Genomic DNA, 20,054 nt, shown 5'->3' on the forward strand with positions numbered 1-20,054 from the left:
TCATTTCCGGAAAAACCTTATCCGTATTCTGTTTTTAAATTTATAAAATCGTACTAGATATCCAACTGTTTTGTTTTGTATTTGTAAGTTCATATTTTTTCACTTTTAATTTAAATTTTCTCATATATTTATGAAAACATTAATCGAATATTAGAAAATAACCCTCTAGAAATAGCCTGAAACGTTGTGTTTTTCTTACTGCCCTGTCAATAGTTTACACGAATATGACGAATAGTCGGATAACTCGACCTGAAATTCAGTGTACTCTCCATGATGTTACTAGCTTTTTATCTCACCGGGGCCCAAATGGCCCCATGATAGTTTATTGACAAAAATGCCATCACTTTGCATACGCCAACGTCTATCGTCTGTTGTCGTCGTAAACTATTTCAAGAATCTTCTCCTCTGAAACTACCGCTGAGCCAAATACCTTCAATCTTAATCTGAATGTTCCTTATATTGGGGGATAGGAGGGGTCCCGATCCCGAAATCCCGACCTTAAAAACACGAAATCCCGAAATCCCGGTCTTAAAAATACGAAAATAAGATTCTTCCCATGCGAAATTCCGAGGTCCCGAAAGGGTGAATCCCTAAATCCCGAAGTTAAAAACACCCGATCCCGTAGTCCCGATAAAGGTCATATCCCCCTCCCTTATGGTATCTAGTTTATAAATATTAAATCCGAACGTTTGACCCATCAACAATCATGGCAAAAAAAGAGAACATATTGGTCAAATGCCGTATTTAGCTTATATCTGAAAAACTAAATCCTTACCGACTCAAGCGAGAAAATAAATATCGTTGAGATGATCAACGATAATCTATAAATCACTGTCAAAACTAATGTTTTGAGGATTAGTTAAATCAGGATATATATAGTTGATCTTTTGAATGCATATGTATCCCTTTATAAATAATTAAAAATTCTTATACTGGAATGTCCGATAATAGAGTTGTAATTTGAATATATTAACAGTAGTTGTCGTTTGTTTATGTAATTTATACGTGTTTCTCGTTTCTCGTTTTTGATATTGATTAGACCATCGGTGTTCCTGTTTGAATGGTTTTACACTAGTAATTTTGGGGCCCTTTATAGCTTTTTGTTCGGTGTACGTGAGCCAAGGCTACGTGTTGAATGCCGTACATTGACCTATAATGGTTCAAGTTACTTTTATAAATTGTTATTTGGTTGGAGAGTTGTCTCATTGGCACTTTCACCACTTCTTCCTATATCTATATATTATTTGAAAGACAGTCCTGCCTTTTTTCTCGATAATCAACTTCTACAAAATGCTGTTTGATTAAAATGCATGCCTGTCCCAATTAAGTCGTTGTTATCGTGGGTCCTTATGTTTTTTTGGCTGTTAGTTTCCTTGTTTGAAGTTTTCCACATATTTCATTTAGGGGCCTTTTTATACCGACTATATGGCATGGGTTTTCTTATAGTTGAAAACCACACAGTTGCCTATAATTGTTTACATTGATCCACTTCGTTCGAACTCTGCTACACGTGGATAGTACGGGGCGCCGAATGGGACGCTTGTGGTTTTGTACAAAATTCAATTCTGTCATAACAAAATCATTTTTGTCTTACAAAACTATGTGCTACAGACGTGTTTTGTGAGAACTTCAATTTTGTGATGACAAAATTCATTTGTGTAGACAAAATTCATTTTTGTCATGACAAAATTCATTTTTGTAGACAAAATTCATATTTGTCATGACAAAAGTCAATTTTGTCTAAAAGGTATGCAAATATAAACATATTTGCATACAAAATTGACTTTTGTTACCTGATATGGAAATTAAAGTCACAAAAGTCAATTGTGTGAGGTAAGATTCAATTTTGTGAGACAAAATTGACTTTTGTGAAACAAAATTAACTTTTGTGAGACAAAATTAACTTTTGTGAGACAAAATTGACTTTTGTGAGACAAAATTCAATTTTGTTGACACAAAAGTCAATTTTGTTAATTTTGTTGAGACAAAAGTCAATTTTGTCAATTTTGTTGAGACAAAAATCAATTTTGTTAATTTTGTTGAGACAAAAGTCAATTTTGTCAATTTTGTTGAGACAAAAGTCAATTTTGTTAATTTTGTTGAGACAAAAGTCAATTTTGTTAATTTTGTTGAGACAAAAGTCAATTTTGTTGAGACAAAAGTCAATTTTGTTAATTTTGTTGAGACAAAAGTCAATTTTGTCAATTTTGTTGAGACAAAAGTTAATTTTGTCAATTTTGTGACGACAAAATTCATTTTTGTGACGACAAAATTCAATTTTGTAACAACAAAATTGACTTTTCTGAGACAAAATTGACTTTCGTGAGACAAAATTGACTTTCGTGAGACAAAATTCAATTTTGTTGAGACAAAATTCAATTTTGTTAATTTTGTTGAGACAAAATTCAATTTTGTTAATTTTGTTAAGACAAAATTCAATTTTGTCAATTTTGTTGAGACAAAAGTCAATTTTGTCTCACATTGGTCAATTTTGTCTCACAAAAGTTAATTATGTCAATTTTGTCAATTTTGTCTCACAAAAGTAAATTTTGTGTAACAAAAGTCGATTTTGTATGCAAATTAGTTCACAGAAACCAAACTAAACTAATTTGAATACAAAATTGATTTTTGTCGCCCAATTTTCAAATTAGGTAACAAAAGTCAAGTCTGTGGAACAAAAATGAATTTTGTCATGACAAAAGTGGCTTTTGTCCGCTGATAGATAATTTTGTATGACAAAATTTTAAATTTGTAGTATGATACAAATTTTGTTAAACTGAAATCATTTTTGTTGAACAAAAGTCACTTTTGTCCGTACAAAATTGAATTTTGAGTACAAAACCACAAGAGTCCCATTCGGCGCCCCGTAGATAGTTGTCTCATTGGTAATCATGACACAACTTCATTTTTAAAACTTGTCTTTAAACAAAGACTTGATGTACACCAAATGACTTATTTTTCATAGTCGCTACTAATTATTTATTGATAATTCAGGATAATATTTTCAACTAAGTGCACCGAACATCAAGGAGCAGTATACATGAGACCACAAACAGTTGATAAGTAAAATTTAGATCCCGCGTCTTACCTATATGGTGTTTCTGAACGCATTCCATTTCCATTATTTTTACGACGTAGTCGGTATAGTTTCGGTTTGTGCCCTTTGAACGTAAGGACGCTTAACTATGGCAACAGAATACGCATGCTTGAAAATCCTTTCTGTGATTGGACAAAATGCTGTCATGGTGGGTGATTTGGTTGTGTTTGAAAAAACGTCTCGTTAATTATATCGTGATGGAAAACAAGTGAAAAACTATAAATATTTGAACTAGAACTTACAAAGATTTATATTTTTATTAAAATAATTGTTTCTCCAATATCTCTTTGCATCCCTGACAGCTGTTTATTCGGGACAATTATATAATTTTAATGTAAACTTTGTTGTACCATCGTACACGACTTTTAGAACGCACCTACGCGTGTGAGATTTCCGCGGGGTTTCGGTGAATGTAAACAGAAAGATACGAGGACTGAGAATACTGAACACAAAAAGTTACTTTCAGATGGAGATTTAATTAAAGAGGTCCTGCATCATTAAGTCATTGTGCTTCTGAAGGCATAGATTACCTTAGCCGTATTTGGCCCAATTTTTTGGAATTTTGGATCCTCAATGCTCTTCAACTTTGAACTTGTCTGGGTTTATAAATATTTTTGATATGAGCGTCACTGATGAGTCTTGTGTAGACGAAACGCGCGTCTGGCGTACTTAATTATAATCCTGGTACCTTTGATAACTATTTACACCACTGGGTCGATGCCACTGCTGGTGGACGTTTCGTCCCCGAGGGTACCACCAGCCCATTAGTCAACACTTCAGTGTTGACATGAATATCAATAATTTGGTCATTTTTATAAATTTCCTGTATACAAAACTTTGAACGTTTTGAAAAACTAAGGATTTTCTTATTCCAGGCATAGATTACCTTAGCCGTATTTGGCACAACTTTTTGGAATTTTGGATCCTCAATGCTCTTCAATTTGTACTTGTTTGGGTTTATAAATATTTTTGATTTGAGCGTCACTGATGAGTCTTGTCTAGACGAAACGCGCGTCTAGCGTACTAAATTATAATCCTGGTACCTTTGATAACTATTTACACCACTGGGTCGATGCCACTGCTGGTGGACGTTTCGTCCCCGAGGGTATCACCAGCCCAGTAGTCAACACTTCGGTGTTGACATGAATATCAAGTAATTTGGTCATTTGTATAAATTTCCTGTATACAAAACTTTGAACTTTTTGAAAAACTAAGGATTTTCTTATTCCAGGCATAGATTACCTTAGCCGTATTTGGCACAACTTTTTGGAATTTTGGATCCTCAATGCTCTTCAACTTTGTACTTGTTTGGGTTTATAGATATTTTTGATTTGAGCGTCACTGATGAGTCTTGTGTAGACGAAACGCGCGTCTGGGGTACTAAATTTTAATCCTGGTACCTTTGATAACTATTTATCGAAATGATAGTTTTAAACATATACTCAAATTTAAGTACATTGGATATCTTTTTTAAAGATAGTTCTTGTTTCAAGTATACCCGTCTTGGTTATGTGCTACATCCATTAAATGGTGTAAACGACTTCAATATACGTCTTCAACGCTTCGTTTGCCACGGCCAAGTTCTACATCTATAAATAACATAACTTTTGTGTCATCTTACAGTTGTTAAATGGTTTAGTTCCTAAATAATAATAAGATGAACCTATTTTTTTCTTATTTTACAGCAGGCTGGTTTTAAAAAGTTTTTATGACGTGGAAATTAATTATAACTGTTTGCCTTTGTGTCCCTGTGTTTTGTCTCTTAATTAGTATGGCGGAAGGTGGCAGTGCAAAAAGTGCATGTAGCTTTGACATGTTTGGTGGAGACTTTAGTGCATACATGGCATGTAAAACACAGTTTGCTCTGCAGTCTAACTGGTGGCCATCTCCTATAGCAGGTTTACTCAGTTTCCAGGTATTTTGATATGAATTAAAATAAAAATATTAAGTAAAAGGAATACACAGTACTGTAATGCGTATTGTATGTTGGTGAGGTAAAATTCTCGTCTATTCTGACAGTGTTTTTTGTGTCTTTCCTCGTCTTTGCCACTTCTACGGCTCACGTTTTATAGATCTAGAAATTTAATGAACAAATTATAGAAATTCGTTTGTCATTTCGTTTCACTAGTTCGTATGCAGTTTGAAAAAAAATAACAAAAATACGGAGTTCCGACTAAAGTTCAAAATGGAAAATTTATTTTGAAAAACTAAACAATTAAAACACATCAAATGAATGAATATAACTGTCATATTCATATATTCTGTTTATCTTGCTTAAGTGTTGTTTTAGATTGTACTTTCTTTTCAGGCATGGAATAGTTTAAGTGCATTTTGGGAGAATGGAATTATCCTAGAAACGTACGCAAACTTTGTGGCATTTGTTGGAAACAACACCAGATTTAAAGGCATAATAAAATCATCTAACCGTAATTTATCGTCTTTGAAGCAGGCTTATGGGCCTATCCCATCCTTTGATGATATGGCATGGTATGCGCTTAGTTTTGCCCGAATTTACGAAATTTTTGGGTGGAATGAATTTCTTACTAATAGTGTGGATGTCTTTGACTGGCTTTGGAGGACAGCCTGGGATTCCAATGGAACTTGTGGAGGGGGAATGTGGTGGAATAATGGATATCGACAAAAGGTGACAATAACTAATACAATTAGTCTTCTGGCGGCAGGAAAACTTTATCGTTTTACGAACGACACTAAATACCTTCATCAAATGCATGAAATATGGAATTATCTTCTACGAAATGGAATAGTCGACAATTTAACATATTTGATACATGATGGTCCTACGCCTAACTGTACCGGGAATAATTTTATTGGACCTACCTATTTAGGCGGCACGGTAATTGGAGGTTTAGTAGAGTTCTACAAAATATACAAAAACGATACTTATTTAGATCTTGCAAACAAAATAGCACACGCTGAAATCCAAAATTCCACGAACAAGTCATCAGGAATTCTTACTGAATATTGCGAACCTCATTGTAATGACGATCAGAAAGTATTTAAGGGGATATTCGTCCGGAATTTACGATATTTAATTGACGCACTGCGTGATGGGAAACAGAAAGAGGAATACCAGAGATATTTAGACCATAACGTGGGAGGAATTATACAGCATAGTGTATGTGAAAAACATCCAATTCAAAACTGTAATATTGTATTCCAATATGGACCTCCATATTACAACGAATCAGGTCCTGTGTTTGCGCACAACTGGAATGGACCCTTCATAAGTGGCTCGCCAATGCAGCAGATCGCAGCTTTAGACTTGTTCATTTCTGCCATAAAACCAGGAACAACATGTAATGGGGAATTTTGCGACTTTAATCCGTACTACCCTCCCCCTCAACCATTGACCTGTAATGAAAAACCATGTCCCCGGGACCAACCATGCTGTAATTATACTCCTTTTCAATCGTATACATGTTGTGGTTCTAACCAGAAATGTGTCAGTGGAATTTGTACATAGAATATTATTATGAAAAAGATATGTCTCGATGAACACTAACGTATGAAAGTAGGTTTAGTTCAAACGACACGTGTTCATCAATTACTTATTAGACAAAACTGTAAATCTAAAATAGATGAGAACGTTTACACCAAAAGGGTCTAAGCATTGTAACTAAAAAACGAGAGTCGACATGTATCATTTATATCACAGTGGCTGAACCTGGCAGAATGGAAAATAGAAAATTGGATTTTTACCTGGCACTTTGACATTGGTATTTAAAATTGCTTCTTTGCATATTGAGGTGTTTGTGGGATGACTTCCAAGACACACCAACATATTTTAGTCACAGACGAATCATGACTTCTGGAATTATTTAGTTGGTATTTGGTTGTTTCTGTGATAGAACATACTTGCTTGGCTCATAGCACATAACTACATTATGCAATTAGTGTACTTAGTACACGGACTTATTTTAGGACTTTGAATTTGGAATTTGAATGTCGCAGTCCATTAACAACATTAAAATGCCGACTTGGAGCGACAAGTTTCTGTCTGGAAATATTTTTTAGCATAATATCTATAAGAAAAAATCCATACTCTTCTGCAATGTTGCTCGACCCCTTTTAAAAATCATGAATCCGCGACATGAAAATCATAAGCAACCTTGTCGACATCTTTGTGTGGTTGTTCCAAGCAAGAAATCCAAAATCCAATGGCTGTAAATGGTTGATGTTCGCAATGTTAGTGTTTTGTCTTTAAAAGCAATGTTCGCGGAAAGGGCTCTACTTATCATTGAAGTCGTACACAAGCACAACACAATAGCATTCTTTTGACAATGGTTGTATTGAAAATTAATTGCTTAATTGTTTTTGCGGAAACTAATTAAAATGAATTTAATGTTAACATGGTTTTGTAAAAAAAACTAAAAAAAACCCAAAATGCATCTACAGTACCAAGAAAATATACATAGCTTAAAAGTATATTTGTTCTATTAGACAGAGTTACTATTATGGTTTTATAAAAAATAAAATATATTGTGAAATGTAAAATTAAACTGTCATATAGATTTGTGCTATTTGATAAAAGTGTTTTATTTGTTTATAGTCTTGTATATAGGACATTTTGATAATAAGCACGTGATTTTTTGATAATGAAGATTGAAAGGTTTAACTAAATTATTAAGTAAAAAAAGATGTACATGTACTCAGTATGGTTAACATTGCTGGGTATAGGGGTGGGCGTCGCCGGCAGCAATACCGCAAACACAACGTGTACAATGGAAATGTTTGGTGGTGACTTTAATGCATATATGGCTTGTAAAACTCAGTTTGCTCTACAGTCAAATTGGTGGCCTTCTCCTATAGCTGGATTATTTAGTTACCAGGTAAGAAATCAGAATCAGTTTCAAATATTTATTTATTTCTATACAGGGACACGATCCACAAACAGGAAACAAAATCGTCAAAAATACATATGGTAACAAGTTGTACATCACAAACTATTCTGCGTTAGCTATATCGTTATATATGGGTACGTTGCAGAATCCACACTGGCTTTATTAAAATGGAGACGGAGAACGCAATGAGTACCGATTTAAAATGACGAGACTTAGAATCATATTCAAAACAGTGTGGTCCTGGCCATTGATTGACGACCTAAATTATCCCATTGACTGGGACAGATTAGGTGAACGTTTGTCGGTAACGACCATTGCTCACTTCTTACTTATTATATAATTTAAACTGTGGGGTCACCAAAGGTTCTTAACGCCTTTAATAATAAAATAATTCGATTTTTTTTTCAGGAATAACCTTTATGTTTTGATTTATATTATTGATATAAATCAACACATCGTATTATTCCGGATTTGTTTTTCGAATTGCTTTATTTAGGTGTTGAGAACCTTTGGTGACCCCACAGATTCAGTGTCTTTAACAAGTACATAGTGAGCAGTGATTGTTACCGACAAACGTTCACCTAATCTGTCCCAGTCAATGGGATAATTTAGGTCGTCAATCAATGGCCAGTACCACACTGTTTTGAATATGATTCTATTTCTTTATTGTATGAAATATTTATCAGGTATTAATTATATTGGTAAGGATCGATTTATTTTTAGCAAAAAGAAATAATCTTAAACATTGCAGAATGTCAATTTATCACTCAACTTCAAGTTTAGTGGTATATGTTAAAGACAATCGCATATTATCCTCTTTTTCCTCATTGCAGAGTTTGTTCATTCTATTTTGTAGCTTGAAACAAAAGGAGTTTATTTTCATGGACCAATTAAAAAAATTGTAAAAGGAGTAGCAATTTCAATATTTAAGGCTCAACATTGAAGTTTGTTTTGAATAAACGAGACAGATAGTTCACTGTCGACAAAAAACTATTACACTTTTATTTTTTTATTTTCCGTATTATTTCAGGTATGGAATGGTTATGATGGCTTCTGGGAAGATGGCATCGCTCTAGAAACATTTACAAATTTCATTGCATTCGTAGGAAACAACACGCGTTACCAAGACGTGATAAAATCTTCCGTGCGTGAACTCTATTCTCTTTTAGAGGCCTATGGACCGTATCCATCGTTTGACGACATGGCGTGGTATGCACTTAGTTATGTGCGGATTTACGAAGTATTCGGATGGGACGAATTTCTCAAAAGTAGTATAGAAGTAGATGATTGGTTGTGGAAAACATCATGGGATAAGACCAGTAACTGCAGCGGAGGGATGTGGTTTGACTACGACTTTAGGCAAAAAGTATCAATCACAAATCTAGAGTGCATTGTAGTGGCTGGAAAATTGTTTAGAGCTACAAAGAATGTCAAATATCTTATACACATGAAAAAGCTATGGAACTGGGTTACAGAGAATGGAATTATTGACAACACCACGTACTTGGTACATGATGGGGCTTTGAATAATTGTACGGGAAACAATTTTTTCGGACCAACCTACCTCGGAGGAACATTAATCGGTGGTTTAGTGGAGTTTTATAAAATATATAAAAAGGAGTCTTACTTAGATCTCGCAAACAAAATAGCACAGGCTGAGATTCGTAACTCCACGAATATGTTTACTGGTACACTTACTGAATGGTGTGAACCTAATTGTAATGATGATGAGAAAATGTTCAAAGGAATATTTATCCGAAATCTCCGCTATCTAATGGACGTTTTAAAAGATCCGAAACAGAGACAAGAATATCAGGAATATTTGGACTTAAATATACAAGCGAACCTGCTGTATAATATGTGCGATAAAGTTCCGATACATGAATGTAATATCACATTTAAGGATGGTCCGCCATTTTATAACGTGTCTGGTCCCTTATTTTCTCCGAACTGGAACGGACCATTTACAGTTGGTGCACCAATGCAGCAAACAGCTGCTTTAGATCTCTTCATTGCAGCAATCAAACCTGGAACGAATTGTACCGGGGAATACTGTAATTTCAGTCCAAATTATCCGAAACCACAACCACTGACTTGCAAAGATTACCCATGTCCAAAAGATCAGCCCTGTTGTCAATACACCAGTACCTCATATACATGCTGCACATCCGATCAGAAATGTTTAAGTGGAATATGTACTTAAATTAATACTTAACGAATATAGTCCTTAATGTGGACAGTGTGTTACTTGCCAATTTTTGTTATACCCCTTCCAAATTTAATTCTCCATGTTTTATGCCTCATATAGCAAGTTGGGGGGGGGGGGGTTGTGAAATGACACTGTAAAAAAATTTGGGTCATAAATATTTAGGTAAAGTCAAATCAAATCAAATATTTTATTGGACAAAGCACATATGATACAATGCGTATTCCAAGATATAAACACATTAAACATGACAATTTATGCAAATACAACATAAAGAAAACATTTGAAGTACCAATTATATATATAATATCACAGTATTACATAGTATTATACTTATGGTAGACCAACTGACATTAGATTATTATTACGAGCTTCAAAAGCTTGACTTAAATAACTACATATTTGTCTGGTGTTAACTAGATTTACTGGATTAAGTAAATAGATCGTTGATTGAATAGCATCATCATTATTAAGGTTTTTGAAAATATCAAACTTCTCTCGAAGGTCTTTATATAGAGGACAATGTAAAAGAAAATGAACTTCATCTTCCACTTTATCTTTACAAAGTTTGCAGTATCTTTCACTTGCTAAAATTTTTGGTTTGCTATACCTCCCAGTTTCAATTGCAAGTGAATGTGCACTTATTCTAATTTTTGTAAGCAGTGACCTATCATATTTTTTAATATCAAATCTTAAGTAAGCTTTCAAGTCAAATGATGAGCACATTTTACTATAAAATCTTAGTTTACCTGTGTTATTAGATTTAATATTCTCAAGTTGACCCAAAATCTTGCATTTATAAAAGTTTTTCAGTGAGTCCTCAAACATATTATGTGATATTTGAAGTGAATCAAAGTTGATTAACTTTTTTAGTTTATGTAAGGACTGTACCCAGCAAGCGCTCTTTAGTGTATACAATTTTTTATCTTCAATGAATGCAGATTTTAATAGATCAAATTTTGGGTTGTTTCCAACTTCAATGTCAGTTAATCTAGCATAGTATTTAAACATTAGTTTATATGATATAAAACACACTGGATATAGCTCAAGTTCTGTACGTAAAGCTAAATTGGAAGCCTTACCATGAACACCAAGAACATTTTTCATAATCATATTCTGAACCTTTTCAAACGGTAGTTTATCAGCAGTGTCAAGATTTATATTAAAATCTGAGATCCAAATTTCAGATCCATAAGTCATAATTGGTGAAATTAATGAGTTGAAAAGTCTTACCCATTTTTCCACTGCAATACAATTAGAATATGGTAATTTTGATTTCAAGGCGAAATATGCCTTACGTGCTTTATCAGCAAGATTTTCAGCTGCTATATTAAGTTTACCTCTATTGTTGAAGACTATACCTAAGTATTTATATTCCGTAGCAGATTCTAATGGTTGGGGACCAAAATAAAAATAATGTTTATCTAATAAAGATCTATTTTTACTATTTGATAAAATCATAGTTTGTGTTTTCTTGGTGTTCACATTTAGGCCCCAATCAATACAAAAGGATTGTAAGGCATCCACACAGTGTTGCAAGCCATTAGGTGTTTCTGAAATTAAGATTAAATCATCTGCATAAAGAAGATGACTAAAGTTATTCTGATTTAAATTAACTGGATCAGACAAAACAGGGTTGAAATAGGAATCTATGTCATCGACAAAAATATTAAAAAGGGCGGGGCTAAGACTGTCCCCCTGTTTCACCCCTAAATTAGCATGGAATGATTCACTAATAAATCCATATGTTTTACAACAATATAATGTATTACTATACATATGTTTTAACAAGTCATAAAATTTCCCACCTTTTCCCTTTTTGAGCAATTTATGTAGTAATGCCTTTCTTACAACACTGTCGAATGCCTTTTTAAAGTCCACAAAACAAATGTAAAGATTTTTCTTACACTTATTTAGATATTTATTAATTAAAGTTTTCATTATGAATATATGGTCACTTGTTCTATATCCTTCACGAAAGCCACCCTGATTGGCACTCAACAAGTCTTTAGACTCTAAAGTAGTGATTATGTCCAGCTGAAAAAGGTCAAAAATTAGCACTTCGGAAGCTGTCAAAAGATTTCAAGACCCCCTTAACACAAAATTGTCCATATTTTGAGTTAGAGCTGATGAAGTTTTCTATAATTTTGATATAATTTGTCCCAAAAGTAGTACAGCACACTGTAAAAATGTTATTGAGAAAGCGCAGGTGGGATTTTTTTTATTTACATTTATTGTCTAAAAGAAATGCACTACGAAATAACTGTGTACTCGGACCAGTTAGGGAGTCTGAAATGGTTAATTATTGATTATATTTTGATAAATGCCGACATCTTTTTGATAGTTTTTAAAATGTAACCCCTTTATAACGAAATGTATTATTATATAATAAGCATGTGCCAGTGAATATAAGACAAACTAACTTTGAGGGAGAAATCTCTTGACTTGACTATCCACACGATCTTGAGCGACACTGTTCGTGTGTTTTCCATGAAGAAGATTAAATTCATTGTTTCTCGGCTTTACTTTCCATAGACATAAATTGTCAATGACTTATTTTGGTGAAATTTGTTTGATAATATAATTGTCAACGGAGCTCTGTTGGTCTTATACAAAAAAAGCTTTATTGGTTGTTTTTAGTCAGCGCTGTCGATATCAAATCTTCCTTTGAAGAGTTAGAGTCGAGAGCTAGGGTGTGAATACAGTGCTGAAGTAAATATCTACATCGCTGTACTTTGCATCACTGAAGAAACATTAGGGATAATAAAGTCAGTTTACGTCACTGAAGGAACATTAGGGATAATAAAGTCAGTTTACGAATATTGAACAACACTGACACGAAACTTCATTTTGTTTGTATGTACTCTCGTTTGGTACGTATACATAACGTGTACTCTCGTTTGGTACGTATACATAGCCTTTATGTACTCTCGTTTGGTACGTATACATAGCGTTTTATGTACTCTCATTTGGTACGTATACATAGCGTTTTATGTACTCTCGTTTGGTACGTATACATAGCGTTTTATGTACTCTCGTTTGGTACGTATACATAGCGTTTTATGTACTCTCGTTTGGTACGTATACATAGCGTTTTATGTACTCTCGTTTGGTACGTATACATAGCGTTTTATGTACTCTCGTTTGGTACGTATACATAGCGTTTTTATGTACTCTCGTTTGGTACGTATATATATCAAACATAACGTTTGATATATATCTCCCAATTGATACGATATTCCCGTGCTTGCATTTCCTATCATGATTTTCTTGATAGAGGGCTACTGCTCACAAGGAAGCTATTAAACCAAGAGTTCCAAATGGTGAAGTTGAAATCATCCCTTCGTAAATTTTACGGACGCCATCACGAGTTGGTTGACCGTTATGGAATAACCGTTTCACAAATGATATCGGATATGTTCCTTACGTCGTAACTACAATCCCCTTCCCTTTCATGAATTTGACATACCGAATTAGACTATTTACCGGATTTGTAATCACATAAGCAACACGACGGGTGCCGCATGTGGAGCAGGATCTGCTTACCCTTCCGGAGCACCTGAGATCACCCCTAGTTTTTGGTGGGGTTCGTGTTGTTTATTCTTTAGTTTTCTATGTTGTGTCATGTGTACTATTGTTTTTCTGTTTGTCTTTTTCATTTTTAGCCATGGCGTTGTCAGTTTGTTTTAGATTTACGAGTTTGACTGTCCCTTTGGTGTCTTTCGTCCCTCTTTGATGTAATATAATTAAACTTTGGTTTGACATATGTAAACCGCAATTCACACAAATCTAGATATTACAAAAAAAAAACGAAAATCTTTTAAAGTTGTAATTTAAAAAGGTTCAAATGGCCATATACAGTTCTACGTCTTTATTAGTTTTTTAATAAGCATTACTATAAGACGTTTATCAGTACAACAATGTACATGTAATTCATTATAGTAAATTATAAAAGATGACGAAAAAAGTGTGATAAGGGTTAGATAAGTTAACGGGAAATGTTTGATATAGGTTAGATAGATTAAAGTCATCATTATTCGGGGATCAATGACATTACCACAGTTACATAAATAACTCAAACTACGACAATACAATTTTGTGTTTCTCTAACCACAAGATTTTTTAGTTAAATACAATATGATGACACTATTACAGCATTTTCTGGTATCGTGACGAAAAATAAAAAAAATATAATTTCTGCATGGAGATAAGAAATATGAATTGAGAAAACGTACCATAGAAATGATGACAAACACGATGCGTAGGAATATGATGTTTCAAACTGCATAATTTCGACAAGACACTTTTGCTTTGTAGAATGGGTTTACACGTGATGCAACACTTCCGTTCTGTAGATTGGTCTCACATTTAAGCCAGCAATATGAGATTGGATGTGCATAACATTGAGAAAAGAAATGGTGAATGTGCCAAAGCGACAACAACCCGATCATAGAGCAGACAACAGCCGAAGGCCACCAATGGGTATTCAATGTAGCGAGAATTCCCGCACCCGTAGGTGTCCTTCAGCGGGCCCCTAAAAAATATGTATACTAGTACAGTGAAAATGGACGTTATACTAAACTCCAAATTATACACAAGAAACTAAAATTTAAAACATACAAGACTAACAAAGGCCAGAGGCTCCTTACTTGGGACAGGCGCAAAATTGACTACATGAGAAAAACACATATATGCTATTTTCAAAATATCAAAGCGCTTTTATTGCATTTTATTTGTCTTTATACTTATTGGAACTTCTTAAACTATGTACCTTTATGTATCACCTCGACAAAGTCGAAATATCGAAACTTCGGGGTTCTGTATAAAATACAAGGTTAGACATATATCAGTGTCAACAGTTTATTTACTTGTTTGTGTGTATAAAGTGAGATTAGATTAAAACGTATATGAAATTGAATTTTCTTGTGTCTTATACTTACGTATTATTTTGCTTGACTAGTGATAAAAAAATGCTTCCAAAGGTTGTAAATAATAAATAGGTAATCCATTCAGGAAGTATTTTACTATATACACATGGGTTTGTAATATTGGATATATATAACAACCTACCAAAAACTTTCTATTATGACATTACCTTGTCTGTTTTAATAAATACACAATTATTCATTTTGAATATGAACTTTATTTGTGACATTTTAACTGATATTGCATATGTGCATATTTTTGACGGGTTTATATGCAGTCACAGCAAGAGATGCTTATCCTACACGTGAGATCGTCTGGTCTCGCTCATTTTGGTTCGAATGTAATCCCCCGGTTTGTATTTGTGACCTGGAGTTTTTCTTCCTTATCGATTTCCGAGATACAACCATTGGTATATTACTGTCGCATCAATTGATAGATCACTATAGTATGTTATGGTCTGTATGACAAAATAAGGTGGCCTAGTACACTTAGAGTCCGCTAAAGGGGTCAGTTTCGATAAAGGAAGGTAATTGTTCACTCATAAATACATATTTTTTATATATTTTTTGTTGTTGTCTACTTTAATTTGAACACCATTTTCCTATATTTTAAAGAATAACAAAAGTTATTGTCACCCACTGAAAACGTCTCTCAATAAAACGTAGTACTATTTATTTGACCCCCTAATCATTTTTAGATAATCAATCTGTATGACAAAATAAGGTTGCGTACACTTAGAGTCTGTATAAAGGGTCAGTTTGGATAAAGGAAGACTATTGCTCACTCATATAGGGTCAAACATACATATTTTCCATTTTTGTGATTTCTTTTTAAAAGTCTGCTTTAATTTGAACACCATTTGTCATATTCACCCACTCAACTCGTTCCCCATTAAACGTAGTACTACTTATGTTAACCCTTAAACATTCAATCGATTGTTATTTGAAGGGGATTCTTTGATCAAAGACAAACTTGAAAAATGGTCTGCTTAATATCACGTTTTTTATCTAATGAAATGAATGAATGATTCTGATTCAACATAAAACATGCATCTCCTAATTTTTATATGTTTTACGTCGATCAAAGTTTTTGTCACTATTACAGGAAACAAAAATAATGCTGTCATTGTTATATGATTGTGTTGTTCGGCTGTTGTTCGGCTGCTGTTCTGCGTAAACTACGGGTTTCTGCTGATTCTTACTGCTCTTACATATTCAAACATAAACAAGAATGGTTTTACACTAGTAATTTTGGGGCCCTTTATATAGCTTGTTGTTCGGTGTGAGCCAAGGCTCCGTGTTGAAGGCCGTACATTGACCTATAATGGTTTAATTTTAATTTTTATTTTTATTTGGATGGAGAGCTCTCATTGGCACTCACACCACATCTTCCTATATCTAAGAACAAATCAGGCATATGATAACACAAGGGAGAAAGATTAGTGTTTACGGCTCATACATGTATATACTAGTATATTGTTTTTGATATATCCCATGCTCTTCTTAGTAATTCTTACGGCAAACATTTGTTCTTTATTTACATCCTAAAATACTCTGGAGAGGTTTCATTCTGGTTATAAAAAAGAAGATGTGGTATGATTGCTAATGAGACAACTCTCCACAAGAGACCAAAATGACACAGAAATTAACAACTATACGTCACCATATGGTCTTCATGCTGCATAGTCAGCTGTAAAAGGTCCCGAAATGACAAATGTTGAACAATTCAACCGAGAAAAATAAAGGCCTAATTTATGTACCAAAACAATGAACGAAAAACAAATGTGTAACACATCAACAAACGAATACCACTGCATTACAAGCTCCTAACAACGGACTGTCAAATAAATTCAGAATATGGCGGGTTTAACATGTAAGAGGGACCACAACCCTCGCCTAAACTGAGAAACTGGTGTGACAGTACAACATAAGAACTTTTTATAACAATCAACTGAAAAGGGGTTCAGGAGCCTGTAATTCAGTGGTTGTTGTTTGTTTATGTGTTACATATTTGTTTTTCGTTCATTTTTTTACATAAATAAGGCCGTTAGTTTTCTCGTTTGAATGGTTTTACATTCTCTTATCGGGGCCTTTTATAGCTGACTATATGCGGTATGGGCTTTACTCATTGTTGAAAGCCGTACGGTGACCTATAATTGTTAATGTTTGTGTCATTTTGGTCTTTTGTGGATAGTTGTCTCATTGGAAATCATACCACATCTTCTTTTTTTATATTTAACTCATTAGATGAACGATTTATGTCGTTGGAGAATCAGGAATTTTAAATATTGATTATGCGTTAGTTGTATACACATAAATATTGCAATCAATTGATAAATGATTCGTTGTATAACGAGAAAAAACAATTGCAGTCCTGAAATAAAGATCATGTTATTTTAGGAATGAAATAAAAATGAACATGCATACCGAATAGTACAATATCGTTACATCACAAGAACTAAGGTAATTTAGATGGATCGTGCAGAATACTATACTGTATTACATAACAGGACATCCAAGTTTGAAAGATAATTAGTATAATTACAAATAACAATCAAAGTACTGAAGTACTGAACATCGGACGACCTCAAGTTCTGGTGGTTAGTCAAATACACTTGTATCAGGAAAAAACTCGTATATCTATACCTGAAAGTTAGGTTCAGATACATATATCTATAATACTAAAATTACGAAGTCCAATTTTTCAGCCGTCATCACGTAAAAACAACGAATCAAAGAATTCAACTTTATATATCACTAATATAGTACAAAGGTGTAGATTGAAAATAACACCACTCCAGGCCCCTTTTTTTCCACGTAATTAATTTAACCAATAATTAAGAAGTTCCGGGTCGAGTCCGATACCGATACCAATAGTATATTCACTTGTTACCTATTACCTAATCTGTACGTTCCGCATCTGACAGGCGCACCACCAAACGGTGTATTCAGGGTTAATATGCTATATACACGGGTCATAATCACAGGGTTGACACTACTAAATTGTCAAATAGCTACTACCTATTGTAGTATTTTAAGCAGTTAGACTTTCTAAGATAACAAAACTAAAAATGAGGAACAGTTTTCAATTTGTTAGTGGGCATACATGACGTAAAACAGCGAATCAAAGAATTCATCTTTATAATATAGGACAAAGCTGTTGATTAAAAAATACTCCATTCCAGGACCTTTTGTTTTCCAAATAATTAATATTACCAATAATTGATAAGTTCCAGTTCGACGGGTTCAAACAGAAAGATTTGAAAGCAGAGAAAAACTGTGTATCTTATAATCGGCATGACTTTATCAGATGACAATACTAATACTAAAATAAGGCTTGCGCATAGTTATATACCTTAATTCAGTCACGGACCCGCGATAGCACGGGTGTGTTCTAGTATATATATATATATTTGTACACAGCCATGTATCACCATCACTGCTGGTGATCCGATGAATTAATCTGTTGTAGAGTTGGCACTGGCTCAGACGTACTTATATATTATATATATATATACAACTCGTCTAAACATCAACCCAACAATGTTAGATCTGTAAATTTGCTTTCGCAAATTTTTGGTTCTTCCCTCGCCGGGATTCGAACCCATGCTACTGTGATATCCGTGACACCAAATCGCCTGCACTGCAGCCGTCCCGCTAGACCACACGACAACCTGTGCTCTCTATAAAGAGCTTTAAATATACAAGTCTAAACTGAAAACTACGTTCAAACCTATGATTGCGTTGGAAAGAAACCGCAACTTTTATACGTGTGCATGTAAAACAAATTTCGTCGTAGAAGGGTCTAAATACAGCACAAACAAGATTTCCCAAAAGACCAAAAAAGTGAAAAAGTATATTTTAACAAAACGCATTTGACCAACAGGTCGAACAACTTTAATCTATATACATTATATATATATATATCAGGATACAAGTTACTGTATCATGTATGGGGGATAAATAAATAACAGGTTTGTTGCTATTCATTCTATTAATAGCCAAAATCATCAATGAAGTATCCAGTCTAAGAAATAAGTCTGCCAACCAACATGGACGACATGGCTAAAAAAAGACAAAGGGGGTAAAATGAAAGCTTTGTCCATTATCCTGGAAAACAATGTCTAGAATGGTGAGATTTTTCTTCTTTAGGTTTGCAAAAAACCCGTAAGACGTCTTCTCATGTGAATTGTTTTATCTACAAAATTGTAAAAGATAGAACATAAACTTGATATATCAGAAATGATCAGCAAGACAGGATCGACAGCATGGAGAAATAATGCAATTCATAGTTGGAATCGTTATTTTTTTTATTGGAATCATTGCCCTTGATCGAAGACTTTAGGCATTTATTCTTAATAAAATATTTTAGATAAAAAAAAAAACTTTAACAGCAAAAAAGGTCAGTAAGACAGGATCTACAAATTAGTCAATAACATTGTTGATCTTTTCTGTATATAAGTTAGTGTTCATGAATGGCAGTTTTGAACAATTTTTGCCTATTAATTTGTATCTTGAAAACTAAGATACATAGAAAGTAACTGAAAAAGCAAACATAATAAGTAAGAATATATCTGCAAATATGACAGCAAATATGTAAATGCTTTGTCAGATGTCTTCTTATAGAGTTTATTTCCCGTAAATGACGATTTGTTTTTTTTCGCTTTTTGTGTTTTGGAAAAAAAATATAGACATAAGAGAGAAAATGCATACTGTAACAAGTGTAACAAAAAGAGATACCTGTAATGAATAATATTTGAGCGTACTATGACGGAAAGAGTTCATTAAGGAAGATGCATAAGCGATAGGGGTTCTTTAAAGTCCATACTTTCAGTTTATCTAAAGCTAACATTTCAACAAGACAATTGCACTTTTATTTATTAGATTTTATTATTTATTTCTATTGATATGAATTTCAAAAGGTTAGTATAAGTACAGTATTGCAATGTATTTGGTACTGACCA

General features: G+C 33.7%; 2 protein-coding genes across 3 annotated transcripts; both read left to right on the top strand.

Annotated features, from left to right (window-relative positions):
- Positions 1-42: 42 nt before the first annotated feature.
- On the top strand, positions 43-7,712 carry LOC134682958 (uncharacterized). Of its 2 annotated transcripts, none has more exons than XM_063541906.1 (3): positions 43-83; positions 4,783-5,012; positions 5,406-7,712. In XM_063541906.1, the coding sequence occupies exons 2-3, from the start codon at positions 4,806-4,808 to the stop codon at positions 6,579-6,581; spliced, it is 1,383 nt and encodes a 460-aa protein (XP_063397976.1). In that variant the 5' UTR covers positions 43-83; positions 4,783-4,805; the 3' UTR covers positions 6,582-7,712. The 2 variants fall into 2 exon arrangements, with proteins under 2 accessions (XP_063397976.1, XP_063397975.1); XM_063541905.1 differs by having other exon boundaries at positions 53-83; positions 4,786-5,012.
- Positions 7,713-7,734: 22 nt separating this feature from the next.
- On the top strand, positions 7,735-10,167 carry LOC134682959 (uncharacterized). The gene is made up of 2 exons (XM_063541907.1): positions 7,735-7,947; positions 8,990-10,167. Exons 1-2 carry the CDS (start codon positions 7,756-7,758, stop codon positions 10,160-10,162), a joined length of 1,365 nt encoding a protein of 454 aa, XP_063397977.1. The 5' UTR covers positions 7,735-7,755; the 3' UTR covers positions 10,163-10,167.
- The last annotated feature ends 9,887 nt before the right edge of the window (positions 10,168-20,054 follow it).

The sequence above is a fragment of the Mytilus trossulus genome, chromosome 9 (genome assembly GCF_036588685.1).
Source record: "Mytilus trossulus isolate FHL-02 chromosome 9, PNRI_Mtr1.1.1.hap1, whole genome shotgun sequence".
NCBI classification, from domain to species: Eukaryota; Metazoa; Mollusca; class Bivalvia; order Mytilida; family Mytilidae; genus Mytilus; species Mytilus trossulus.

Bases quoted from the DNA above. Each gene is read 5' to 3' on its own strand.
- LOC134682958 (XM_063541906.1), top strand. From the start codon at position 4,806: ATGACGTGGAAATTAATTATAACTGTTTGCCTTTGTGTCCCTGTGTTT. The intron at 5,013-5,405 runs GTATTTTGATAT...CTTTCTTTTCAG, and splicing joins CAGGTTTACTCAGTTTCCAG to GCATGGAATAGTTTAAGTGC.
- LOC134682959 (XM_063541907.1), top strand. From the start codon at position 7,756: ATGTACATGTACTCAGTATGGTTAACATTGCTGGGTATAGGGGTGGGC. The intron at 7,948-8,989 runs GTAAGAAATCAG...GTATTATTTCAG, and splicing joins CTGGATTATTTAGTTACCAG to GTATGGAATGGTTATGATGG.